This window comes from Lepidochelys kempii, chromosome 4 (assembly GCF_965140265.1).
Source record: "Lepidochelys kempii isolate rLepKem1 chromosome 4, rLepKem1.hap2, whole genome shotgun sequence".
In the NCBI taxonomy this organism is placed as follows: domain Eukaryota; kingdom Metazoa; phylum Chordata; order Testudines; family Cheloniidae; genus Lepidochelys; species Lepidochelys kempii.
The window spans coordinates 70,846,849-70,860,912 of record NC_133259.1 but is presented as its reverse complement, the minus strand read 5'-3'; the positions used below and the strand labels follow the sequence as shown (position 1 = coordinate 70,860,912).

The 14,064-nt window shown below is 40.0% G+C and overlaps 1 protein-coding gene across 9 annotated transcripts in view; it reads right to left on the bottom strand.

Moving 5' to 3' along the window:
• The window catches only part of GALNTL6 (polypeptide N-acetylgalactosaminyltransferase like 6), a 935,384-nt gene that overhangs the window by 565,641 nt on the left and 355,679 nt on the right, over positions 1-14,064 (bottom strand). For all 9 annotated transcript variants that reach the window (XR_012158633.1, XM_073341635.1, XM_073341641.1 and 6 more), the window contains one exon: positions 4,622-4,730. Coding sequence is in view for 8 of the 9 variants with exons in the window: in XM_073341635.1 (XP_073197736.1) it covers positions 4,622-4,730 (109 nt within the window). In the remaining variant the exon portion in view is untranslated. The remainder of the gene's footprint in view (positions 1-4,621; positions 4,731-14,064) is intronic.

Sequence of the window (14,064 nt, the reverse complement as noted above, 5' to 3'; positions counted from 1 at the left end):
ACAGACTGAATACTACTCTGGGACATGTCCTTCTCCAAGACAAAGCAGACACTGGAAGTGCAGTCATTAATAGATGTTGATATGTTTCATGAAGGACAGGTCTTAAACCTTGGTCTTAAATCTGCTATAATGCCAATACCTTGTACATGGGGGTGGGTTCTAGTTTAACAGACTTATATTTAAATATATTTTTCTTTGCTGGCTGGTATAAAAAGAAAATTACACATTTTATAAAAGGCTAAGGAAGACTAAACTGCACTATAGGAAGAGCAAGCCAACAGAGTAGGGGATTCAGGTCTGCTGCCATAAGTAATAAGAAGGCATGGGGCATGGTTGGGCCTGCTTTGGCCTTTATGCTTCCAGGGGAGTGGATACAAGGGGAACTAGAATGCAGGCCCATCCCCAATAGACACTGCTGGCCAAAAGAATCCGATCTCGTGCTGCATATGGGTCACATGCATGCAAAGAGTGGAATCTGTGTGGATAATCACTCAAAGAAGAAAGGTTAGTTTCTGAGGGGCTCAATCTCTGCAGGAGCCCACAACTAAGGGTATGTCTATACTGCATTTTAAAACCTGTGGCAGCGAGTCTCAGATCACAAGTCTACAGACTTGGGTTTGCGCTGCTGTTAAAGGCAGCAGTGTAAACACTGCAGCCAGCGCTGCAGTAAAGGCTCTGGAACCCATCCCCCCACATAGGCTTCAGAGCCCCACCCTCCAGCCCAGGCTGCAATGTTTACACTGCTGATTTTAGCACTGTAGTGCAAGCCCAAGTCTATAGATCTGGGCTTAGACTGGGTAGATATAGCCCAGCTCTCACCTTAGTCCTCTGCTACATCAAGACCTCATCACGGCCTGTCTCTTTCTTCCAGCTCAGAGCCATCCCACACCTACACCCTTCTTGGATATTATCCCTGCTCAAGATGTGACCTTGGAATATAGTTATGAGACCTGGAGACTGTGAGCACACCACAAATGGACCTCCACAGCCCACAGAGGGGCAGTCCTGTTGAGGAAACAAACCAAATTCTGAATTTCATAATAAATGCAAAGGCATTTAAAAGATATGATGTTAAAAAGATGGGCTAGAATATTTTGTATAAATTGAAATACATCTGTCATGTCTTGCAAATGGCTTGTCTATTTAACCTCAAAATTGTCCCAGTTTTCTTTCCGGATAGAGAACCACAAGTGCATAAGTACAGGCACATTGGTTTTGTTTCAGTGAAACTAGAAGAGGGTCAAACTTTGGCTTTAGAACAAAACTTGTAACAATAACCTTAATCACAGCTAGACTAGCATCTCTCCATAATTAGATTTATGAAATTAACATCCCCTGTACCTTGGAAAATGTGAGCTTTAGAGATAAACAGTGAAGCTGAATTTTAAAAAGACTTCATTTATATTTTTCAATGTAGTGAGCTGTGACTGACATTTCTGAAATCTCAGGAGAAGTCTTTTCATTGCTGCTATTTTAATGTCTTCAGATTGAGAGGATTATTCCCTAGATAATTTTAACCAGAAGTAGATTTCAGATAAATTTTCTTCTGGTAGTCAGAAGAAAAATAATACAGTATGTCCCAACAGAGTGCATTCAGAGTCTCTTGCACTCCAACCTTGCACCTGCTTTATTATATTGTGACTGTCAAAGGAAAGATTTCATTAAAAGTTAATTTTAATCTAATGAATAATAATGAATACTGCTTAGACATTGCCTGCCAAAGTTGACTGTCTAAGGAATCTTGCAGTGATTGCTATGGCAAGGAAGCTAAAGCCATAAATACATCAATATATTTTAATTAATTATTATTGACAATAAGAAAAGATATTAGAATTTTATTTAACTGCTACTGACATTCTCCTAGAGCTAAACATGCAGATTAGGATGATGACTCTTGGATGCTGCAATTACATTACAGTCTCTCCTAATTTCTCAGTTGACATTATACTACAGACTATGATGATTATTAGTATTCATGCAATGCCACAGTTGTGCATGGCTCTTTACAGACAGTTTAGAACTCCAATTCCTTGGATAGGAATTGGTAATAATCTAATTAGTCATAATACAGCGGATCAGTGACATGCTGCCAAAATATCAAGTGGTTTGTTAAAAAAATTTCCACCTCAGTTAGCAAACATATCACATTCCTCAGCAAGCATGCATGCAAGATAAAGCCCCAACAACAAAAAATAAACACACAAAAATAAAAATACTTTTAATTCCATTGTTTTTTTGCACCTTCCTTTGAAGCATCTGGTACTCTGTCACTGTCAGAGATTGAATACTGAGTGAACACTTGTCCAACCTGGTATGTCAATTGCGTATTTTCCTGTAACAACTTTACATGCTCCACTCCTATTCACTTAGGACATACATGGGGAGATTAGAGGATAATTTTTTTTAGAAGCGGTGTTGCACTTGATAAAAAAAAGCCAGTGAGATTATAAAATTAAGCACATTTAAATGCTTTACTGGATTGCAGTGAGTGCTCAGAACCTTGCAAGATCAGTTACTGAGCCTAACAACACTGTCAATTAGAATAAGCTGTAACGGTACTTTCTGGGATGTGGACACTGAACATTGGCAACTTAATTCAGACAACAAAACTCATTTCACAGAAGCCAAACTGCCACAGCATATGGACTTTCAACCACTTTTCTGATAAGGGCAGGATTTGACTATTGCTCCTCACCTTTTTGACAGGGTTAGTGACCTAGTGGATATAGGGGAAACAGTGGAAGAGATCTTGATTTTAATAAGGTTTTTGTCACAGTCCCACATGACATTCTTATAAATCAACTAGAGAAATGCTGCCTAGATAAAATTACTATAAGGTGGGTGCACAATTGGTTGACAGACCATACTCAGAGTAGTTAATTATCAATGGTTCACTTTCAAACTGGGATGGTGCATCTAATAGGGATCCACAGGAGTCAATCCTGGGTCTGGTACTATTAAATATTTTCACTGATGACTTGGATAAAATGCTTATCAAATTTCAAAATTTGCAGAGGACACCAAACTGGGAAGAACTGCAAGCACTTTGGAGGACAGGATTAGAATTCAAAACTTTGACAAACTGGAGAATCGGTCTGAAATCAACAATATGAATTCAATAAAGACAAGTGCAAAGTAACATACTTAGGAAGAAAAAAACAAATGCACAGCTACAAGATGGGCAATAACTGGCTAGGCAGTACTACTGCTGAAAAGTATCTTGGGGTTAGAGAGGATCACAAATTGCACGAATCAACAACATGATGTAGTTCCAAAAAAAAAAAAAGTCTAATATTCTGGGATGTATTAACAAGAATGTTGTAAGTAAGACATGGGAGGTAATTATTCCATTCCACTTGGCACTGGTGAGGCCTCAGATGGAGTACTGTGTCCAATCCTGCATACCAGACTTGAGGAAAGATGTGAACAAATTGGAGATTGTCCAGAGGAGAGCAACAACAATGTTTAAAAGGTTTAAAAACCTGACCTATGAGGAAAGGTTAAAAAACTGGGCATATTTAGACTTGAGAAAAGTGGTGAGACTTGATAACAGCCTTCAAAATATGTTAAGGGCTGTTATAAAGAGAATGGTGATCAACCATACTCCATGTCCACTGAAAGTAGGGCAAGTAGTAATGGCTTAATCTGCAACAAGAGAGATTTAGGTAAGCTATTAGGACAAAACTTTCTAACACTAAGAGTAATTAAGCTTTGGAATAGCCCTCCAAAGGGAGGCTGTACAATCCCTGCCTTTGGAAGTTTTAAAGAACAGGTTGGACAAAACACCTGTTGGAGATGGACTAGGTTTACTTGGTCCTGCCTTGTCACAGGGAGCTGGACATGACTTCGAGGACCTGTCCAGCCCTAAATTTCTGTGATTCTAGTACTCCTTTTAATTTAACCCCTTTCATATAGGGTAGTTATAAATTACATTAAGCAACAAAAAAGTGGTAAATTGGAGCATATTCCTGTGTTTATGAGTGGGAGGGAGGAGCACTTCAAGGAATACCACTGACATTTTTCCTCCATTTGTGGTATAAAGCCATATAACAAGGGTTATCATACTATTAGATCTCATTGTGATCTGAAGGCCAGAATAAATGAGACAGACTAAGACCACAAGTAGAGTCAGTGTTACTAACATATTAGTAGGCTTAGAACTTATTTGGATTCCTTTGTGCCCAATAGAACCTTGAGGTTCTTGATACTGGGTGAGAACTGACCTTCCAACAACAATGATTTTGTAAAGTAAAGCATCTTTTTTTCTCTCTCTTTTTTTTTTTTTTTGAAAGCATGACTCCTAGTCTATTTAATTATGATTTCAAGAGCGGTTTAAAAAAAGAACAGAATAAATCATTTTCACTTATAGCTAGCATGATAAAGATGCAACTACTATATAAGGGCTAGTAAAACCTTTTTTTCTTTTCACCTACCTATTCTGCCAGTCAAGGTATTATTTCTAGTTGGCCAAAAAATCTCAACTTGAAATCTCATGTCCTGATGAGATAGTGCAGTGAAATGTGAGCAAACATCAGAAAGCTAGCATCTGCAAATACTCTAATGGAAAAATGCCTCACTGGAAAAACGAGTGAAAGATTTACATTTACTTTGAGCACCATACCTGTACGCATAGCATCTTTCTGAATACTTTCATAGTTATGCCAGTCCTTTCTTTTCAAGCCATCTGTCCAGGTATAGAGTTGTCCATCTCCCAGGCCCAGTGGAAATGTCTGTAGAAAAGGAAGGGAATGATTTTTATTATTAAAGCATAGAGGCATTTATGATCTAATACAGGAATTGAGGCATCCTTTTAACTGAAAGTTAATATAAAATTGGTTTCTAACAAGTTTAATTTTGTACCAGGTATTGTACAGCAATACAACTGTAAAGGAGATTAAATATTTTGTAGCACTGCTTTTTGAGTCTGCCATTCTTGTCTGCAAGGTATTTGGCTAATACAAGGCACATATTGAACTCCACATGCAGTAAATCAAGTCTAGCTGGACCTGAAAATTTAGCAAGAAAGCTACACCATTTCTTTCTCGACTAAATGACTAACAGCCACACAACAACAGTAAAACTGTACCACTTCTTCAGCCTTGTATTTCTCACTCCCATGGATTTTTCATAGCAAGAGGGTAAAGGGAAGGAAGATGATTCACTGAAAGTGAGCAGTTTACAAAACACCCAGGACACACAAAACACCTCCCAACCCCGTAAACTCAAGAGCTGTCCAGCAATTTTTTAAACTAATCATTGCTCACAACGGGAGATTTAAGTGCTCAGCACCCCTCCATAGGGCTCTTAAACGCAAACTATTGGTACACACAAAGGACCACATTCTTGGGTCTATTCCAGCCCTTTCACTTTGCTCCACTAATACAAAAGGCCTGTAAAGCCAGTAGATGTGGCCCTGGTATAGTGGGAACCAGAGGAGGGCAAGAGGTACTGCTGGCATATTGGCCTTACATATTCCAGCCCTCAGTTTGTTGGGAGAGAATATTTCTATGCTATGGCTATTCTTAAATGTCAGGCCAGTTCCTTGGAATCATAGGAAGCTAGGTGTATTATAAATTAGAACAATTTAGGGCCACTGTAATTTATGTTGGAGGTCAGTTGGCCAGCCTCAGAATTGTGAAGCTTCAAAAAGGTGGCATAAAGCCTCCTTTACTTTTACTCCCACTTCACTGCCTCAGGTCCCTGCCCAAGCACAGTTAATCGACCCCACTTTCGGGGCCAATACATTTAACAGTAGTGAATGCTATAACCTTTCAAGTTATAGTCATGAGATATAGTTATGAGTTAAGTCGTCACCACAGGACACAATTGTGCCATCGGTTTACAAACATGCTATTCCTACTGATTTCAGAGAGTCTCACAGTTAAAGGGCAGAATTTGTCTCAGAATATACACTGGTTAGCAGCACATTTCCACTGTGTTTAATCACATGCACACCAAACTTTGATCCCTTTTTTCAGTTTCGAATATTATTTCACCCACATAGTAAAACATTTTTGCTTTAAAGGATCAAACAGCAACATAAGAGAGACCACAGTAAACTGACAGGAAATGCTTCCAAAATCTTCAGATAAAGATTTGAGTACCCCCTACTAGGCCTGACTTGTAACTGACACACACAGTGCAGGTCTACACTATGGGACTAAGTTGACTTAAGTTACACAACTCCAGCTACGGGAATAATGCAGCTGGAGTCAACATACTTTAGGTCGACTTATTGCAGTGTTTACACCATGCTGGGTTGACGGATTATGCTTCTCATTCCGGGGGAGTATAGAGTTGATGGAAGAGTGATCGACAGTTGATTTAGCAGGTCTTCACTAGACTCACTAAATCGACCCCCAGTGGATTGATCGCCACGCATCAATCCCTTGGTAAGTAGAGACAAACCCTCAGAGACAGGTCTCATCTGGAATAGGTAGATCGTGCATGACAATTTCCATGGTGACTATATAAAATCTAGTCTTAAGATTACTGTCCTGCATCTTAACCCCTGGACCATACTGCCCTGTCCAATATGCTATCTCCTACCCAGTGAACCATAACATACTCCCCATCCTTTCTTCCTTGGATAATGGAGCTGGAATTTCTATATGGCCCTTTCCACATCCAGTTAGAAGCCAAGTTTCCACCTTACCCCCTGCCCTCAGATTACTGGGGTCCTTAGGCTCAGCCATACCCCTCTGCCTGAGGGAACAGAATGGTTAACAGTTTTCATGCTCTCTGCCTAAACACAGTCAGAGAAAACAGAACACCAGTCAGCACATTTCCTCATGATGTGGAAACTAGCCCAAGCAATGTTCCCTGCCACTTTGTCAAGGCTCTCTTGCAGGTAATAAGTGTGGAAGCAGTAAAGATAAATGGTGCCAACATGTGCTAGCCAATTTTGAGCCCTACTTCTACAGTATATTTCACCTGCCTCCAACAGTAAAAGACTTTTTTGTCTCGGACTCTTTTTGGAAAAGGCTCTCAAAAATGAAATGGTAAAGTATCATTAAATAAAAGTAGTAGATAGCAAATAAAATCCGAATCTGACAGGCTATATGGCACTGAAAAGGTAATTTCAAATGCCACTGGAGATTTTTTTTCGAACCCTTAATTTAAGAAAACTTGCTCTGAAATTATGTAGACATGGAAATACAAGTGAAGTGGAATATTATACATTTTTACTGCTATCTACCCGATATGAAAACTGCCACTTAAATTGAAGGTAAAAAGTGGGTCTGTTCTGTTAATTGCAGCTTCAAGCCAAAAAGTTATGCAAAATGGAAAGCATATTCATATTTATGCTTCTTACAAATGTTTTCAAGTGTGCATCAATGGAAACATAAAGATCTGCTTGAAAGGCAACCCTAGGGAAGCAACATTTGATAAGCATTCCACTGAACAGTGCAACAATTCCAACATCTTATATTGTGCTAAAAATGGTTATAAATCTCATATGCTTAAAGTATATGAACTAAATAAACACAGGACTCTGTCCTATTCCATTAATGATGTAGACACTTAGTGTTACTGGCAGCCCCAAAATGGGTGATACTCAATGGTTTTGCAGTACAAGACTAAAGCATACCCAGCTTATTACATGTAACAGGAAGGTGGAAGGAAAAAAAAGTAGGACAGCTGCATGCATTAGCTCAGTGATGGTTGATTGCTTGGTTTTTATGTCAGAAATGTGCATAAACATTTTGGCAACCAGATTTAGATCCATCAGTCATTCTTATTTGATTTTACTTGATTGTTTGACATACTGTATTTTCTGATGACAGGAAACTAATACTCAAATTCATTGAGTATCAAGTATCTCTAATTACTGCAGTAGTTTCAAATGTCCTAAGAGTACCTATTAATAGATTGAAAACCGAGTTGAGGAGGGAAAGGAAAATCTCTTTCACAGAAGTAATTCATCATGTTTTATCCACCTTTCTATCATGATGATTTTAAATTCTAACATGACCTAATATAGGTCATTGCTTAATTCTTACAGTATGGGCAAGTAACTTACAAACCTATCACTGGAAATGCAATCCAGTCTGTATTACTGAGGTCAGAAAAGAAGTCATTCCATTATCTTTTAATTAAAAATGCATATTCTTAGAAACGACAAAGCTAGAGGAAGTGTTTAAACTGTTTTTAGCAAAAACAAAGCCCAAGATGTTTATTTAGAATCCATACCTTCCACGTATCTGTTCTCTACTATTAAAGAGAATTGTGAAATTCATTGCAGATCTCCCTTCTATCGAAACCATTTGCTCCTTCACATAAGATTCACATTGCAACTGATTTTTGATGAATGCCAGGAGCAATTTGATACTTACTTTAGTATTTTCACCAAAATAATAGATTCTAGTGTTCTGGTAAGAGACAGTTTCTACTTGTTAACATAATACAGAGAAAATTGGTTAACAACTGAGAAAACTACTGAACACAGTTATTGCTTGATAAACTGTCACTTCTGTAGGTGAAAATGTTCCTACTCAAGCACTGAGTTCACTGATATGCATTCTAATAATTCCATGTGATTGATTCAGTTTACAGTCCATATGAGTGTTGAACTAAGAATTTAAAAGTTCATTTTCAAAAGAAAATGGTGTCCATGCTGTACATTACCCTAACAAAATTAAGTACAACTCTGCTCTGAGACCATACCTTCCTGTGAAACCCTGCATCTGGGGTCATTCTGGCTCATTGAATAAAATTTAAATAAGATCACACCACATTGAGAGCATTGAGTGTTGCAGCCTACAGCTAGTTTGCTGGGGTCTCCAACTTGCATTTAGGCACACTCTTGTTAATTATTTGCATTTACTTTACTTGATAGCATTTACAATTCTAATGTACTATGGATCTTTCTTGCAACCACAACATAGTTTAATAAAAGTGGCAAAGAGTCCTGTGGCACCTTATAGACTAACAGGCTTATTGGAGCATAAGCTTTCGTGGGTGAACACCCACTTCGTCAGATGCATGTAGTGGAACTTTCCAGAGGCAGGTATAAATATGCAAGCAAGAATCAGGCTACTGATAATGAGGTTAGTTCAATCAGGAAGGATGAGGCCCTCTTCTAGCAGTTGAGGTGTGAACACCAAGGAAGGAGAAACTGTTTTTGTAGTTGGCTAGCCATTCACAGTCTCTGTTTTATCCTGAGCTGATGGTGTCAAATTTGCAAATGAACTGAAGCTCAGCAGTTTCTCTTTGAAGTCTGGTCCTGAAGTTTTTTGCTGCAGGATGGCTACCTTTAAATCTGCTATTGTGTGTCCAGGGAGGTTGAAGTGTTCTCCTACAGGTTTTTGTATATTGCCATTCCTAATATCTGATTTGGGTCCATTTATCCTTTTATGTAGGGACTGTCGGGCTTTGGCACACTCACTGAAGGACTGTCCAGATATGCGGACTCTCTACTCAGACCCTATGCCACCAGCACTCCCAGCTATCACCGTGACATGACTGATTTTCTGAGAAAACTACAATGCATTGGTGATTTTCCAGAAAACACCATCCTAGCCATCATGGATGTAGAGGCTCTCTATACAAACATCCCACACACAGATGAAATACAAACTGTCAGAAACAGTATCCCTAATGATGCCACAGCACAACAGATTGCTGAGCTCTGTGACTTTATCCTCATGCACAATTATTTCAAATTTGGTGACAATACATATCCAGACCAGTGGCACTGCTATGGGCACCCGCATGGCCCCACAATATGCCAACATTTTTATGGTTGACCTGGAACAACGCTTCCTCAGCTCTTGTCCACTCATGCCCCTTCTCTACCTACGCTACACTGATGACATCTTCATCATCTGGACCCATGGGAAGGAAATCCTGGAAGAATTCCACCACGATTTCAACAGCTTCCACCCCACCATCAACCTCAGCCTGGACCAATCTACATGGGAAGTCCACTTCCTAGACACCATGGTGCAAATAAGTGACGGTCACTTTAACACCACCCTATACCAAAAACCCACCAACCGCTATGCCTACCTTCATGCCTCCAGCTTCCATCCCGGACACACCACATGATCCATTGTCTACAGCCAAGCGCTGGGGTACAACCGCATTTGCTCCAACCCTTCAGACAGAGACCAACACGTACAAGATCTTCACCATGCATTCTCAAAACTATGTTACCCCCATGAGAAAATAAGGAAACAGATCCATAGAGCCAGATGAGTACCCAGAAGCCTCCTGCTGTGACACAAGCCCAAGAAAGAAACCAACAGAATTCTACTGGCCATCATAGAATCATAGAATATCAGGGTTGGAAGGGACCTCAGGAGGTCATCTAGTCCAACCCCCTGCTCAAAAGCAGGACCCATACCCAATTAAATCATCCCAGCCAGATGATCACATACAGTCCTCAGCTAAAACCTCTCCAATGCATCATAAGTGATCTACAACCCATCCTGGACAATCATCCCTCACTTTCACAGGCCTTGGGAGGCAGGCCAGTCCTCACCCACAGACAACCCGCCAACCTGAAGCATATTCTCACCAGCAACTACACACCACACCATAGTAACTAACTCAGGAACCAATCCATGCAACAAACCTCAATGCCAACTCTGCCCACATATCTACACCAGCGACACCATCACAGACCTAACCGGATCAGCTACACCATCACCGGTTCATTCACCTGCACGTCCACCAATGTAATCTACACCATCATGTGCCAGCAATGCCCCTCTGCTAAGTACATAGGCCAAACTGGACAGTCCCTACGTAAAAGGATAAATGGACACAAATCTGATATTCAGAATGGCAATATACAAAAACCTGTAGGAGAACACTTCAACCTCACTGGACACACAATAGCAGATTTAAAGGTAGCCATCCTGTAGCAAAAAAACTTCAGGGCCAGACTTCAAAGAGAAACTGCTGAGCTTCAGTTCATTTGCAAATTTGACACCATCAGCTCAGGATAAAACAGAGACTGTGAATGGTTAGCCAACTACAAAAGCAGTTTCTCCTTCCTTGGTCTTCACACCTCAACTGCTAGAAGAGGGCCTCATCCTCCCTGATTGAACTAATCTTGTTATCCCTAGCCTGATTCTTGCTTGCATATTTATACCTGCCTCTGGAAATTTCCACTACATGCATCTGACGAAGTGGGTGTTCACCCACGAAAGCTTATGCTCCAATACGTCTGTTAATCTATAAGGTGCCACAGGACTCTTTGCCACTTTTATAGATCCAGACTAACACGGTTATCCCTCTGATAGTTTAATAAATACATTCACTGACATTAATTTAGGAAAAGGGTAAATATAAATCCAAACACTATGTAACAAACAAGCTGGAGCTCCAGCTCATTAATCCAATGCATGAGTAAATACGGTGGTTAGCCTATATCCATCTGAAATCCTTTTCTGGAATTTTGTTAGGACTAGGTGACCCTTCAAAAATAACTAACAGGAAAGGAAAACAAAACAAACAAAACCTCACAATATATATACACATAGCTGATGCTGTCAAAAGAATAATTGGAATCTGTGTGTATAGATCCCCCACCTCCCTTATATCAAGTTAAATACAGTTAAGGGGAAAAAAAGATACCATGGTGATTTTTGAGGCTTTATCTTACATGCCTTCATTCATTCTAGAGGAGAATTAAATATAGTGATTTTGTGAGCCATTTCCTAACTATTGCATTCAGACAGCGTAATATCTCTAATGAAACCTGTTAATGAGAAGCGGTTAGGGGATTAGATTCAATTAAATGTACATGTACACCCGTCTGCCCTCCCCTGCCCCCCCACATACACCACAGTGTTGCTTATGAACACAAAGCACGTTTTTTGCAATTTTGTACTATTTCAGAGCCAAAATTCTGTGGAAAAGAGTGAAGGAATTTTGCAGTAGGGCAGATTCTATGGCTATGGAAACTTGAGTTGAAGGACTGCAGACATCTCCAAGATTTCCCTTGTTAGCAACTGAGGAAAGCCTTTCCTTTTGTTGTTTCTATACTGCTTAACAAGTTTTTAAAACCATTTGAAAAAACTGTTTCCTGGACTTGGCTCCTTTTATTTTTATTTTTTTTAAAGAGGCCAGTCTGACAGGTTGTATCACAGAAACCCCCTTGGGGCTGCCAACTGATGTGCTAAGACTATTACTGCCCCTGCTTTTCCTGCACTCCCAGCTTGGGACCTCGTGCCCTGCCTGGTTTGAGCCAGACCCACTAGCCTGCTGCAACCCAGACACAGGTCTGAACCACATCCCCTAACAGCTGTAGGCTTAAACTGAAAGTGGCTTAAGAAGTGTTCCTGTCTTGAACACTCAGATGCTCAACTCCCAATGAGGTCCAAACCCTAAATAAATCCACTTTACCCTGTATAACGTTTATACAGGGAAACTCAAATTGTTCGCCCTCTATAACACTGATAGAGAGCTATGCACAACTGTTTGCCCCGCCCCCCCCCCCCCCCCCGCCAGGTATTGATACATACTCTGGGTTAATTAATAAGTAAAAAGTGATTTTATTAAATATAGACAGTAGGATTTAAGTGGTTCCACGTAGTAACAGACAGAACAAAGTGAATTACCAAATAAAGTAAAATAAAATGTGCAAGTCTGAGTCTAATACAGTAAGAAAACTGAATACAGACAGAAAAGGAGTACTTGTGGCTGTTACTCTGAAACCTGAATACAGACAAAATCTCACCCTCAGTGGTGTTCCAGTAAGCTTTCTTTTACAGACTAGTCTCCTTCTTGTCTGGGTCCAGCAATCACTCACACCACCTATAGTTACTGTCCTTTGTTCCAGTTTCTTTTAGGTATCCTTGGGGGTGGGGAGGCTGTCTCTTGAGCCAGCTGAAGACAAAATGGAGGGGTCTCCCACGGGCTTAAATAAACTTTTTCTTGTGGGTAGAGATCACCTACTCTCTCCTATGCAAAGTCCAGCTCCAAGACAGAGAGTTTTGGGCAAGTCACCTGGGCAAGTCACATGTCCATGCATGACTCAGTTTTTACAGGCAGCAGCCACTGTCTGCATGTTACCTTGAACGTCCTCATGTAGACGTCTTATGTGGATTGGAGCTTTCCAAGGTCCATTGTGCATTAAGTGCTTCTTGATTGGGCACTTAACTTACAAATTCCTTTCTAAACAAGCTGACCAAATGTCTTACGAAGGCTATTTAAAATCAAACAAGTATACAGCCAATATTCATAACTCCAAATACAACAATGACAGATGCATACAAATAGGATGAATATATTCAGTAGATCATAACCTTTACCTAGATATGTTACATGGTATATGTAGCATAAAACATATTCCAGTTATGTCATAAATACATTCAGAAGCATATTTCCATAAAACCTTATGGGGGGCACCATCACATCCAGTTACACACAAATTAATGGAATATGATTTTAAGACTGATGAAAACTGACTTTTAACCTCATGTCAAGGAAAAATTCTAAAAGGTCAGTATTGCCCCAACAGCTCTTTAATGACTTTAAACAAAAATAAAAAATTCTATCCTACAAAAAAGAAACAAGGACAATTTGCTCAGGTTCATGTGGCAGATATAGTAGTTTCCTGAAATATTATTGGAAAACCTTAATGAATTAAGTTGAAGTATCCTTGAATTTCATTGTATTAAAAGCAAAAGTTATTATGGGTCTGGATGATCAAAAATCTGTACTGAAGAATCACAGAATTATAGGCCTTAAGGTCAGAAGGGACCATTATGGTGGTCTAGTCTGACCTCCTGCACAACTCAGGCCACAGAATCTCACCCACCCATTCCTGTAACAAATGCCTAACCTATGTCTGAGCTATTAAAGTCCTCAAATCATGGTTTAAAGACGTCAAGGTACATAGAATCCTCCAGCAAGTGACCCGTGCCCCACACTGCAGAGGAAGGTGAAACCCCCCTGGGCCTCTGCCAATCTGCCCTGGAGGAAAATTCCTTCCCAGCCCAAATATGGCGATCAGCTGAACCCTGAGCATGTGGGCAAGATTCACCAGCCAGATACCTAGGAAAGAATTCTCTGTAGTAACTCAGATCCCACCCCATCAAACATCCCGTC